Source organism: Phyllopteryx taeniolatus, chromosome 5, assembly GCF_024500385.1.
Source record: "Phyllopteryx taeniolatus isolate TA_2022b chromosome 5, UOR_Ptae_1.2, whole genome shotgun sequence".
Taxonomy (NCBI): Eukaryota; Metazoa; Chordata; class Actinopteri; order Syngnathiformes; family Syngnathidae; genus Phyllopteryx; species Phyllopteryx taeniolatus.
In genome coordinates this window covers 22225854-22240516 of record NC_084506.1, presented here as the reverse complement: position 1 = coordinate 22240516, position 14663 = coordinate 22225854, and the positions used below count along the sequence as shown (strand labels likewise).

The 14663-nt window shown below is 38.3% G+C and overlaps 1 protein-coding gene across 23 annotated transcripts in view; it reads left to right on the top strand.

The window, feature by feature from the left end:
- Window positions 1-14185, top strand: part of LOC133478131 (neuronal cell adhesion molecule-like) — a 95993-nt gene extending 81808 nt beyond the window's left edge. For 11 of the 23 annotated variants that reach the window (XM_061773794.1, XM_061773793.1, XM_061773790.1 and 8 more), the window contains 6 exons: window positions 1659-1703; window positions 2230-2349; window positions 4077-4238; window positions 6766-6897; window positions 7418-7496; window positions 11546-14185. In XM_061773794.1, the coding sequence (XP_061629778.1) occupies window positions 1659-1703; window positions 2230-2349; window positions 4077-4238; window positions 6766-6897; window positions 7418-7496; window positions 11546-11801 (794 nt within the window). In that variant the 3' untranslated portion in view covers window positions 11802-14185. Of the gene's footprint in view, window positions 1-1658; window positions 1704-2229; window positions 2350-4076; window positions 4239-6765; window positions 6898-7417; window positions 7497-7561; window positions 8104-11545 lie in introns of those variants that run through there. The other 12 variants (XM_061773806.1, XM_061773804.1, XM_061773801.1 and 9 more) reach the window with 4 other exon arrangements.
- The last annotated feature ends 478 nt before the right edge of the window (window positions 14186-14663 follow it).

Genomic DNA, 14663 nt, shown 5'->3' with positions numbered 1-14663 from the left:
CTGTGTTACATCACCTTTCTTTGAACAACATTCAATAAACGTTTGGGAACGGAGGACACTAATTGTTGAAGCTTTGTAGGTGGAATTCTTTCCCATTTTTGCTTGATGTACAACTTCAGCTGTTCAACAGTCCGGGGTCTCCGTTGTCGTATTTTACGCTTCATAATGCGCCACATATTTTCAATGGGAGACAGGTCTGGACTGCAGGCAGGCCAGTCTAGTACCCGCACTCTTTTACTACGAAGCCACGCTGTTGTAACACGTGCAGAATGTGGTTTGGCATTGTCTTGCTGAAATAAGCAGGGGTGTCCATAAAAAAGACGTTGCTTGGATGGCAGCATATGTTTCTCCAAAACCTGTATGTACCTTTCAGCATTAATGGTGCCTTCACAGATATGTAAGTTACCCATGCCATTGGCACTAACACAACCCCATACCATCACAGATGCTGGCTTTTGAACTTTGCGTCCATAACAGTCCGGATGGTTCTTTTCCTCTTTGGCCCGGAGGACATGACGTCCACAATTTCCAAAACCAATTTGAAATGTGGACTCATCGGACCACAGAACACTTTTCCACTTTGCATTGGTCCATCTTAGATGAGCTCGGGCCCAGAGAAGCCGGCGGCGTTTCTGGGTGTTGTTGATAAATGGCTTTTGCTTTGCATAGTAGAGTTTCAAGTTGCACTTACGGATGTAGCGCCAAACTGTATTTACTGACATTGGTTTTCTGAAGTGTTCCTGAGCCCATGTGGTGATGTTCTTTACACATTGATGTCAGTTTTTGATGCAGTGCCACCTGAGGGATCGAAGGTCACAGGCATTCAATGTTTGTTTTCTGCCTTGCCGCTTACATGCAGTGATTTCTCCAGATTCTCTGAACCTTTTGATGATGATATGGACCGTAGATGATGAAATCCTTAAATTCCTTGCAATTGTACGTTGAGGAACATTGTCCTTAAACTGTTTGACTATTTTGTCACACTAGTTCACAAAGAGGTGAACCTCGCCCATCTTTGCTTGTGAATGACTGAGAAATTCAGGGCAGCTCCTTTTATACCCAATCATGGCACCCACCTGTTCCCAATTAGCCTGTTCAACTGTGGGATGTTCCGAACAGGTGTTTGATGAGCATTCCTCAACTTTTTCAGTCTTTTTTGCCACCTGTCCCAGCTTTTTTGTAATGTGTTGCAGCCATAAAATGAGTTAATAAGTTAATGATTATTTGTTAAAAACGATCAAGTTTATCAGTTTGAACATTAAATATCTTGTCTTTGTAGTGTATGCAATTAAATATAGGTTGAACATGATTTGCAAATCATTGTATTCAGTTTTTATTTATGTTTAACACAACGTCCCAACTTCATTGGAATTGGGGTTGTAAACGTACCGGTAATTAAAAATATCTTAGCGTAATATTTAGTGTTTTAATATTGTTGATGTTGAGTATCCTCTTCGCTGTTCCATAGCATTTATATGCGCACTTTAAACAGCATGATAAACTGTGTGACCCATTTGCATTGCTTTAAAAGGTGACTCACACCAACCATGCCAACTCTGTGTGATTGTGTTACTGTAGTGTATGTTTGCAAGTGTTTGTGTGTCCACATCTATAGTGATTCCACCATGTCCTGTTGTTATTTCTCCTTCGTATCTGAGCTTTCATGACTCATCTCGACAAAGACGTCGGCACGGGAGGCAGCGGTATCTATAGCAATGCATAGAATACGAGCATGCAAGTTATCCCCATACTGTATGTCATATTGTGTGGCCTTCCACGAAATGTTCTGCTCAAAACCAAAGATGTAAAAATGTGTACAGTACAGTGGAACCTCCAAAGTCGAACACAATTGCTGGTTGACTTCCAAGTTTAATTGAGAAGAACTAGATTGGGCTAACAAAATCTTTGTCATTTTGATTAAAGTTTTATGGCTACCGTCCAATAGTTTGCCACGAAGGGCTCTGTTTTCGTGGACTGTCCAACTGCGGCGGAGCGCACAAACTGGTGTATCCGCTGTATATGACGATGGCTTCCCCTTGCATGGAAAGGCTTGTTTGTTTGTCCGGAACCCCTCAAAAGAACATGCGTCCCATCCTCGAAGAGTCTGTTGATGTTGCCCGTGAATAGTGTTTGTGCATTCATCTGGTTGTGTTGCCTTGCGCTATCTTCCCCCTGCTAGCACCTTAGCACATCATGTCCGCCAACAGATGTTCTCTCTTGTGTGTTCAGCGTCGGCGGCCAGTCCTTTCGGGAGCGTTAACTCATCCAGGGGAGAGGACGGCACACTGATCAGTTGGGAGTACTGGGGCCCGGAGAGAAACATTTATTTAGAATACATAGTGGAAAACAGTAAGCAACGTCGTTATTATTCTTATCATTTTTGTGAGCTCTACGTAAGGTGGCAAGAGATGCTTTTTGATAAACAACGCTAGATTGCTCATTGTTCCACCCTGTTATTGACCGGAGCTGAGTGTATTTCCAAGCAGCATCAAAAGTTGCACAGTCATCACAGTATTGATTGATTTGGATCAGGGTGTGGTCTATTTTACCTGCATTGTGGATTTAAAAAAAAAAACAACAACAACTCAATTGTGTTAGTCTCTTTAACACCTGCCATAATCATTATTGAATAGGCCATCACATGATAACCCCTAACACATTCACTGCCATTGACGGCTTTAGAAGTCAAATATCCATGTTAACTGGGAAGGCTGGCAGTGAATGAGTTTTAATATCCAGAAGTAGGCTCACTGGCCACAACATTAAGTACACTTGCACAATCTTTTGAGATCTTTATTTGTTTATTTTCAAAGATAATATTTCTGTTTTTGTTTATTTTTTTGTTCATACCAACAGCTGCTTCTAATATTTTATTTTTTTAATATAATATTTGATTCTAATATTTTAAGTAAAAAAAAAACTACACAAAATAAATTAAAGTATTTTATGTACATACACATATCCTAAAATGTATATACTTCAAATCAAGGTTTACTGCTGGCCTAATTGTTTGTTTGTATTTATTCATTGTATTTTTTTAACATATTATACTTATTTTATCCTAATATTTTTGTACATACATAAAATATAGATTTTATTTATTATTTTAACATAAAAACATTTCTTTAAACTTTTCTGCTGGCCTTATTTTTGTTCTTAATTTATCATTTATCCCCAAAAATATATATCCTATGTTTAATATTTAAAGAAAATGTAAATTATTTTGATTTATAAAGTTGTTGCCCCCACTTATTTTCATTTTGTTAGTATGTATGTACGCATCTGTATCATTTTCAACATAATTTGGAATTTGCATTTTTTTTTTAAATGAGGAAAAAAAAATCTTAAAGCTTTTGTAAATTAAAAAAATGGGAATAACCCTTTAAATTCAAATTATTTTTTTTTGGACCTTGAAAATTAAATGTTTACACTACTACCTGTTTTCCTTATACATTAATAAAGCTCATAGTGCAGTGTTTCTACAGCTGGCTGAGGGAGCTTCCACTTCTTAAATTAAAATGTAATGCTTGTCCATGGTCTGCAGATGGGTTCTTCATAAAATCATTGTGTTATTCATTTGCTCCACTGGAGTGCAGTAAGCCATTAAACACCTTCTTAGGAAACAAAAGACTATTACATATGGGTCCATGAAATTGCTCCCTTGTCGAAAAATTGATAAATGATGGAATGTGGTAGAAAAGGTAAAAAGATTAACATTTCCAAGAGTTGAGTTGAGAATGAAATCCATTTTACCCAAATTGTATGATTCAATCCAGTAAATGAGGATTTATAAGATGGACAAAATAATAGAGCCAAAAAGTACAATTTGATGTAAACAAGTGAAATTATTAAATAGCTGAAGTTGAGCCCAGAGGGTTACAACTTCTTCGCAGGATTTTTTTTTTGATACAGCTCTTGTTTTGAGTTTCATTGTACTGTATTGTGCAAGTATACCTAATAAGTGGCTCATAAGTGGATATGAGCAGAAGATAGTCTACCAGAACATTCTCAACCTTAATGACGTATCCAACCCCGCACACATCTGCTGTACTGTTCGCCGTCCCCCCTCCCCGCAGGTGAAGGCGAAGACGAATGGCGCAAAGAGCTGGTGAACGGCTCTCAGAACTTTATGCTGAGGGGCTTGAAGGAGGGCCTCTCCTATAGGGTGCGCTTGGTGGCCCAAGGTCACGGCGACCAAGAGCCCCACCGCTCCAAGGAGCTCACGGTGACGGTGCCAGGTGAGGCGCGTGTCTGGGCCCACCCGAGCTTTTGCACGTTTTGTAAGCGGTACATTGGATGGTTCCGGTGTCTCAGACAGGTCTGCACTGTAGTAGTGTTATAGGGAGTTGTTACTTATCTTGTAGCGCTCATATAGTTGTACGTTACATGGCTTTTATTAATATCTAAATATCAGCTACAGTGTAGTGAACTTGTGAGTGTGTGAATGGTGTGTATTTGTCTTGTCGCTATGTTTATGTGATTGTCTGTGTTTGAGATATATATGTAAACATTGCATCATCTATGTCATATTTGTCATTTCCAGTGTTGGGCAAGTTACTTCCAAAATGCCAGTAATTATTTTATATTCCAAAAGTCACTATACACGTCCTTTTTTTCTATTTCGTTTCAGGTATCATTCAGACGAATGGAAGGCCATTAGCATTTGACAGTCTAGGCTTTGCAGTTTTTGTAAGCATATAAACTGCAGTTGGGGACAGAAGAAATTTCTTGCTAGGCAGCAATTTTGCAACACTGCTCCAATGTCATGAAGCGAGCTATGGGCAAGGGAATGAATGATAGGCTCATAAAAACCACAAAGCTTAAGCGATAAAATGCTGTGGGCCTCACATCTGTCCGAATGATCTGTGAAATAAAATAGAAAAAAGAAGTGTATAGTGACTTTTGGCACCCTGTTTTATTTGTTGCTGGTTACAATATCACCACATCTACAGCTGCAATAATTCTGAGTTACTTTCACAAAAAACAACTGCAGAATTCTAAACTATGGCAGTTAACGTTAATACAGTACCTTAATACCTTTAACGGCACAACAATGCCAAATGATGATAGTCGTAATAGGCTTACTTCCGTTGAACTTTGCACTTTTTCACAAAATCAAAGGATAATTAATTTGTTTTCGCTTCATAGAGACAGTTGCTTAAAAAAACATTCATGGCCCACTTCCAGCAAAAGTATTATGGCCAACTAATCGTGATTTTCGTCTAGTCTATTCTAGTCTTTTCAACGTCTGACTTTAAAGGAAACATATGTGTTTAGTCAGAATTATAGTACACTTTGCACACCCAATATTTTACCTGGTTGAAATTAGCCTGTTTTTATTAGGTGTCCCTGTCTCATGTATTGTAAGTGAGGGTCTTTTGGGCCAATGGCAAATCTGGCTTTTGTTAACATAAAGACCAGGGGCAGAGCCTTCTTCCTGCAGGCGCAAAGCACACATTGTTGGGAAAATTTTGAAGACCCGAAAAAACATTTAATGCTTTTAAATCATAGAGGCAGCAACTCGCAACACATGATATATCTATATGGCGCATGGACACATCAACAAACATGGATGTGGGTGTTTCTGCATGATACCTGTAGTACAGTGTAGTCCAGCCGTTGCTTGAAAATGGTTCTGGATCTTAGCCCAGCCTAGCTGATCATGTTACGAGCAGAGAAGCTCGGTGTGGGAGTGGTTATTATGTAAATTAACCCCACTGTTACAACACAGTGCAGAGTGGCTCACAGACAGATTTTCAGAAATAGGCAGATTGACTTGATTGTTTATTTCATCCATCCATCCATCCATCCTTTTTCTGTTCTGCTTATATATTTTTTTGTAATTAATCTATATTTTTTATTATATTATATATTATGTTATTATTATTATTAGATTATATTTATATTTTATATTAATTTGGTCGGTTGTATATTTTTAAAGGGAATATTTCTATTAAAGAGGAATATTTATATAGTTTCTATTTATGATGATGATGATTTTTTATTATTTATTTATTTTATTTTAGTCCTGTAACACCTGACTTTACTCTGGGGATATGATATATTGTCTTATAGCTTATCTCATCACATCTTAGTTTCACAGTGGGTGGGCAGGAACTCCCGAGACCCAATTATTTCTATACCAACTATAATAAGTAGATTTTCCATAATATTTCCCCTTTAAATAAACTACAACCAAAATCAAAAGCTATTAAATATAATTTATTTGCGTAATACTGAGTGACATCACGACCAGTCAGCGCTAGCTTTAATGATTGCCGTCTATTTTCAACAGTCACGGAAATATGAGCCAATGATGGTGTAGCAAGGCGGACATAATTAGAAACCAAAGTGACATAGAGTGGAGTAGTACATGCTGACTGAGTGAATGAAGAGTATTGATGCCAACAGGAAGCATTTTTATACAATGCAGTAAGTGGAGAAAAGATGTTTGATCATCATAAAAGTTCAAATGACAAAAGTTGCAATGCGTATTATATTACCAAAACGTTAGCAATGATTTACATTGCCAAATTCCTGCAATAAGCGAGTTATTTTAATTGCATGACTTTTCTCCCAACACTGGACATTTCTAACTCCTCCATCATGGAAGTGGTTAGGAAGTTAACCATTCATGACCCACTGCTGAGCAAGTAGATACTAAAACAACAAGTGCTTCTTTGTGTCAAGGAGAATAGTCGGTGCTTAAAAGGTAAGGTTAGAGTGACCTCCTCCTTTCTTCCTCCTCCTTCTTTCTCTGCTCAGCTGTGGCGAGCCGACAGGTGGATATCGCGACGCAGGGTTGGTTCATCGGCCTCATGTGTGCCATCGCCCTCCTCATCCTCATCCTTCTCATCATCTGTTTCATCCAGAGGAACAAGGGAGGAAAATATCCAGGTGAGGAATGCACCACATAAGTCCCGAATTTCTGTTTTATATGAAAAAGGAAACACCAACCACTTACCGTTGCTATAGGCAGATCTCGCACCCACTTTTCAGACCGAATCCATCATAACTTAATTCCAAGATCAGCCCGCTGTACATTGCATAGGTGCAAAAAAATAAATAAAATTTACATTTAGGGGCGTCCATCTGTCTACGATACCTGCTTCTGACTGAGGCTCATCTGGACAAATTAGTCATTAAACTACGACACATGCAGTTTTACGGCACTTCCTGTTGCCACAACGTGGGGTAGTCATTAATCAAGATCATTGATCAAGATATGACCTGCCAGAGATGTACACAAGCACGATTCTCAGATTTAAAGAAAAAAAAAATAAAAAACATTTTTGGCCCCCAAAAAGGTGATTCATTCGTTGGAAAATAACATTTAACGGCATTTCCGCCAGCAACAGCGGCAAAACTGTTGACTCTTTTTTTTCTCTGCCTAACATTCCTTCCTATTTGGGCGCAGTCAAAGAAAAGGAGGACGCTCACACGGACCCGGAGTTCCAGCCCATGAAAGATGAAGACTGCACTTTTGGGGAATACAGGTGAGAGACCGCATTGAAGGCTCAGTAGCCCAGGAGGCCCTTTTAAACCCAGTGACTCTTTCTAGCCGGGCCGGAGCTCTTTTCACCACTTACGACTGAAAGTGGTCAACAGGAAGCGTTCCCCTCCCCTATTAGCATAAAGCACATTTTTTGGAGGACGCCCATAGATGGCACATTATTGGACTCTTTGCTTGATGGTGTCTTTTTTGAGAAGCAAGACTCTTCATGTTCTCAGGATAAAAGGGGTCTGTTTCTTCCTATGAAAATATACATTCAGTTCCGTTGCGACATAAAAGCTAATACAAATAATAAGCTACTCAAGACAGCGATCAAAGCTCACCGTTATCAAGCTATGCCTGTTAGCATCCCGTTTGGAGGCTGTGCACAGAACGAAGCACTTTACTTGCAACCTTTCTGTATCTGTATTGTTTGTGTTTTCATGTTTCTTATTACTTTAATGTGCACAAACAACATATTGGGGTCCAAGCATTTTTTTAAAAGTACTTTATATTCTTTTTTTTTTGTATGTATACCCAAATTATTACTGAGATAAACATGCATATCTACTGTATATGTACAGGACATATATATATATATATATATATATATATATATATATATATATATAATGATGATATAATATGTGGTAAGCATGTTGTGAAGAGCTTAGATACATATATATACAATATATAAAAAAAGACTGCATTAGCTTATAATGTGCTGAAATACATTGGTCGTCTACGTGTACAGATGCATATGGGTTTAAACGATGAATGTTGTTAGGATGCAGTCATTGGGAGAATACTTTTCATAACAACACTGATTTTTTTCTTCCTTTTTTCAAAAAGAAAATCCATACGATGACACCAACCCCAAAATGTATAATACTAAATAATACAAAGGAAAATAAAGTCGTAATATTATGAGAAAGAAAGCATGACAAAAAGTGAATTTTTTTTTAGCTTAAAAACAGTCCTATAACATTATGATTTATTCTGTTGAAATGACGGCCTCATTTTAAAATGTTTGCCTTTTTTTCTTAGGGTAATACACGAAATGTCACTAGACAAAAATAAATAATCATCAATAATGCAAAGGAATATTAGAGTCACACTAAGTAGGACACAGATAAACTTTATAAGAAGATTCATAATATTGCGAGGGAAAAAAAATCTAACTTAAAGTCCTAGTTTTGTGAGAATTAATTTTAATATAATATTACAACTTTCCGTCACTGATGGTGTAGTGGTACACTCGCCTGACTTTGGTGCGGGCAGCGTGGGTTCAGTTCCCACTTAGTGATGGTGTGAATGTGAGTGCGAATGGTTGTCCGTGTCTATATGTGCCCTGCGACTGACTGGCGACCAGTTCAGAGTGGAGTCCGCCTTTCGCCCGAAGTCAGCTGGGATAGGCTCCAGCGCCCCGTGACCCTAACCAGGATAAGCGGTGTTGAAAATGGATGGAACTTTCCCGCTTGATTTTTTTTTTTTATAGTTATTTACTTGTGATATTACAACTATCAAAATTACGACTATCATGTTTAATTGTGTACTACTTTTTTCTTCTTTTTCATTGTAGCACTAATTTTCCTTCTCCTTTTTGATTATTGTTTATTTTTGGTTGGGGTCATTTCAAGGTTTTTTCTCTGGGACAAAAGTCCAAGATTTTTAAGAGAATGAAGAAGTAATTTCAACAGCATAAATCATGACTTTTTTTTCTCTGAAAAATATCCTTTTTTTCCTCATAATTTTATTTTATTTTTTTCCATTTTTCTCTGTGGTTGTAATACTCCTTCGTACAATCAGCCTAAGGTACAAAAAGAGCTGATTTGAACAAACCAGGAGATGGACAATTTGACATCATCTCCTTACTTTTCAACAGGTACATATTTGTCAGTGGGTAAATATTAGATGGGCATGGGTTCATAAGTAAGTCTATTTTTTTCCAGTTCGATATTTGCTGTTATTTCTTCAATAAGTCACACGTGAGACCTGCTTGTTCTCTGCCACGGACAATGTTTACATGTGTGAATGTATAGGGGAATCCTGCCGTGCGGCCTTGGGAGAGGTAAGGGCGATGTCATACATGTGTGTATGAACGGGTGGGTGTCACGGTGGAAACAAGAACGAACAAAAAAAATGCCCAGTTGAGAATGCATCACAGGCTGTCAGTCATAAAGCCTTCGTGGTGTCTGAGCACATTGAGAGAATACCTCTCTTAGCTTCAATGTGGACCTTACATACTTGAAGTGTATGGGCAATTGTATTGACACACAACTTTTAATCAATCTTTCAAATCATTCATTTCATCTCTCTCAAAGCCATGTGTGCCATAGCAGTCGTACGCTCGTAAAGTCAAAACAATCACTCGCAAAGCTGTATGTGTGACATAGCAGTCACATGCTTGTGCAGCCAAAAAAAAATACTTTATTGCCTCGAAGCTGTATGTGTGGGATAACAATCACACACTTATATAGTCAAAACATTCCCTCTTGACGCTATGTGCGGCACAACAGTGGTACACTTTTGTCCTCAAAAAACAATAACTCTCAAAGCTGTGTGTGGTATAACAATCACATACTCGTAGTCATAACATAACTAAAAGCCGTGTGTGGTATAACAGTGGTGCCCTCGTGTTGTCAAAACAACAACTCTCAAATCTGTGTGTGACATAACACACTCATGTTATCATAACATTTCCTTGAAGCTGTGTATGACATAACAGTCATACAGTCGTGTAGTTAAAACAATCACTCTCAAAGCTGTACGTCTTGCATAATCTCACACTCTTGTAGCCAAAACAATCACTCTCGAAGCTGTTTGTGTGGCATAACAATCACACGCTTGTGTAGTCAAAACAACCACTTTCAAAGCTGCGTTTGTAGCAAAACAATCACACTGTTGCAGTCAAAACAATAATTGTTGAATTTTTTTGTGTAGCATAACAATAATACACGCGTGGCGTCAACAATCCCTCTCAAAGCTCTGTGTGACATTACAGCTTTGTGATCAAACAATCGTTCTCAAAGCCGTATATGTGGCATAACAATCACATACTTGTGTATGTGGCCTTGAGGTTGGACACAAGCTAATATTTAAACATCATATAGGCAAAAAATCAATACCAATTAACTGGTAATCCATGGACCAAGTCCATGTTCTCCCATTTTGAGGTGTGCCAATTCTTTTGCCCATGAAGTGTCCGAACTGAACAAACCTTTTAGCTCCATGTTGGCTTTATGTGTCATTGACATTCAATTCATGTACACAATTTTTTAATATATATATATATATATATATATATATATATATATATATATATATGTATATAAAATTCTGTCACGCTTTGTAAAAACTGTCACGCTTGCTTTTGGATGGACGGTGTTTGGTTGCTTTTTTCCCAATGTCATTTTTGAGTTTGTCATCACAGCCTTTTTGTGTCTGTGACGCTGCAACAAAACAAAAACACATTGACCACCTCATGTCTTATTTGGTTTCAAGGGGAATCCAACCAGTGTGACATTGCTTGACGTCTATTCCCCTGTTGCCTGATGGAAACCAATGAATCATTTATAAATGTTTTTTTTTTTTTTTTTATAGATATGGAGCTAACCCACATTCAAATTCAAAGACTTTTACTATAGCTCCTTAGACCAGTGACTCCCAACCACAGTGCCACGGCAAATTCGTGTGTCGTGAGAGATCATCCGGTGTGCCGTTGGAAATTGTCCAAATTGATTTAATTGCTCCAAAAATTTGCTTTTTCCTACAAATAATGTGTCTTTGATCATCTATCAGCGATATAGAGGCATAGCGATTTAGCGGGGGATTATTTAACATACTTTTTGTGAACTTTCATTTGGTGGTGTACTGTAAGATTTTTCTAATATATTGGCTTAATAAAGGTTGGGAAACTGGCTACGGTAGTGGTAAAAGTTACTGTATTGATGCTCCGTCTAAAAAAAAAAAAAAAAAGAAAGAAAGAAAGAAAAAGTGGCATCAGCACGTCATCATCACCGCTAACGCCTTGCATGTCATTCTTTTCCTCAGCGACAATGAGGACCATAAACCGTTAAAAGGGAGCCGCACACCATCGAGCGGTACGGTTAAGCGGGACGACAGTGACGACAGTTTAGTAGACTACGGGGAAGGAGGAGACGGCCAGTTCAACGAGGACGGCTCGTTTATCGGCCAGTATAGCGGAAAGAGCGTCAGCCGGGACACCGCCGCCGCCGCCGAGGGCCACGAGAGCTCCGAGGCGCCGTCCCCGATTAACGCCATGAACTCCTTGAACTCCTTCGTGTAGTCTCGACATCCATGGGGGGAAAAAGGACAGGCGTGGTGTCAATGGGGAAACCTTCACGGAGACACTTTTAGGAAGACGATAACCGAATGCCTTTACTATTAATTATCCGCTCTAGACATTTTCACCAAGACTTTTCACTGGTACGGTTTGGTTCCCAGTCCCTTTAAAAGTGGCCACTACGTTTTGCGATCATTTCTGCACAACATCCACTCGATTTATCCACCTCACCCGCAGGTTCCGCTGCATTAATTTCAATATTTTTTTTTTTTTAAGGAAACTGACATCGTCAAAGGTCTATTTGCTTGTTTGTTCATACTATGACTGCCATGTTTTATTCTTCCCACGAAGTAGCTTGTACACAAATTGAATCGCCATCAAATAAGGCCCACCATTCATAATATCTTCATATTAACAGTCCTGTGCATTTGTCATGGCCCACTCTTAGATTTGTGGTTTTATCCAGCTTCTTTTGGTTAAATTAGCCTGATACATTCGTAAATGCTCTCTTAAATTGAATGCTACGGTACTGCCATTTAGGCATTAGCGAGTTAGTTAGCAGGATGATATGAAAATTAACCCACAAGTTGTTTCATTGCTAATCCTACACCAACTATTTTTTTTTCCTTCACAAATTGGTTACTTAGCTTGGCTATGCAAAAACTATAGAACCCCTTTTTTCCCCTGCTTGTTAGTTGCTGTGTTGGCTAGCTAGCTAGCTAACAGGTTAGTTAGCAGGCAAACAAGCTATTTATTACATGGCTCCTTAGCTGAATTGCACTGCTTGGTTTATTACCTACCCTGCTAACACTTAGTTAGGGAAAAAGAAAATAAATCATGTTCCGCCTTCACGTGTGAAAGCGTAAGGCAACAGTTTGATGGTTGGTGTGTTAGCTTGATACGCGCAAGTTAATTAGCAAGAATACTCTGTAGAGGGGAAGAAGAAAGAAGCTATTACATTGTAGTCAGGGTCTGGATAAAGGAATTGTATTTTCCGTTATGATGTCAATGGAACGGTTCACACCCCCAGAGTCATAAAGGTACTGTCTAACCAGGAAACGGGCTGCTAACTAAAAATGAACACAGACATGGTGGAAAAACCGCAAAGCTAGTGGTGACCTGAGACTTTTGCACAGTACCGTAGATATAAAGCAGAGCATTGCTGGCATGCAGCACTGTACATGTTCTTCATCATGACTTGTTGCATGGCCTGTCACGTGACCGCCCAAAACATGCATGTGTCCTCTGCTTCATGACGTGCCAGTGCCTAGATACCTACGACATTCACGACAAAACAACATGTAACGGGCAAGTTTTACTTAACTACATTTTTGCTATGTTTTAAGAGATTTATATAACAGTTCCTCTAAGGTTGTTGTTTGTTTTGGGAATTGCTTGACGGGCCACGTCAAATGCTTTCGTGGGCCTTAGTAAAATGTGCCATAAAATTTGGGTGTAGGTCTGGATAAATGTGGAGATCCAGGATTTTGTTGCATTTTTATTCCTCGGCGGAGGTCAGTGCTCTTAACTTTATTTCGTCATCACGGCGTGAAGTTTTCAACGCAGTGGCGGTGGGCGCCGTTTTTGTCTTTGGGCACTTTTTTTTCCAACATAATCCTGTTCTACAATAAACATGAGCAAAGAAATTTAATTCAATTACATTTTTTTTTTCCTTGGGGAAGGTCAGTACTCACCTTCTCATTGTTTTAAGTCACAGCCCATGCTTTGAGTAGTCTCACTGGACCGCATTAAAACAAATAACATCATCATGTTTAGGTAAGCTGAATGTATGCAGCATCCACACCTGTTATTCATTTTCTACAATAATAATAATAATGTGTTGACGTGTACTAACAACGCTTCTTGAGAGCCTTTAGATGGGATCAAGGTTTGTTTTTTCTTAACTTGCATCAAGTTTGACTTTCTTTTTATTGTTATGATGATGACTTGTAGAATATTTTGTTGAAATATGTAAATACACCTTCGAGTGGATTGTACAGGGCTTGGGAGCAAGGCGACATCGTGCATGATTTTGAATGTTCATAGGACTGTATTAAATGTAGAGAATATATATAAATATACGGTAATCTTTTCTTTATTGCTGTGCATTGTGTACATATGTTGTTCTGTAATGAAATGGGCAGATACAAATCATATACGCCTGATTTAATTTTTGTTTTTTTTTCCAGATATTGCTTGTCTGGTTGACGTATTTCTATACTGCCAAAATGTTATCAACAATATTTCAACTTGTTTTTGTATTTAAGAAACAGATTTGTACTAACAAAATACTTTCTTTGTTTCTATTTAATTTCCCTTTTTTAGTGCAAGTATGACTCTTCATACGGGAATCTCTATTGACTGAATAAACAATCATTTTCCTCCAATGTTGAATCAAGGCTCGTTCTTGAATGTTGTTATCAAGTTTAATCTGCCAATTCTACATGCACTATGAAAGAGGCAGTTCAGAGTTGGGACCTAAAAGAGCAGGAACGAACTAGAAGATTCTGAAAGGTTTGTGGCGGGTTACGGTTGAATCCACCAAAGATGGCTTTGTACAAGCGCCTTTCATTTGCAATTTGGACGCGTCAAGGTGAACGTACCTTTTTTTTTCTTAAGTAATCGCTGGAGGGGTTGGTCACCAAATATAGGCAAGGCAAATTTATTGATAAAGCAACAATGCCACTAAGTTGGCAACACTGATATTTGCGTTAATGTGTTCTTTCATTTTTGGCAAAATTTTACATTGGTACAAAGCATTGCAAAGTGCTTTAATGTTAACTCTTACAATTTTAAGGAGCCTTCAGCATATTACATGGTGTATCCAGCATTATAAAGTTTTTTTTAATACATACTCTTTCAATT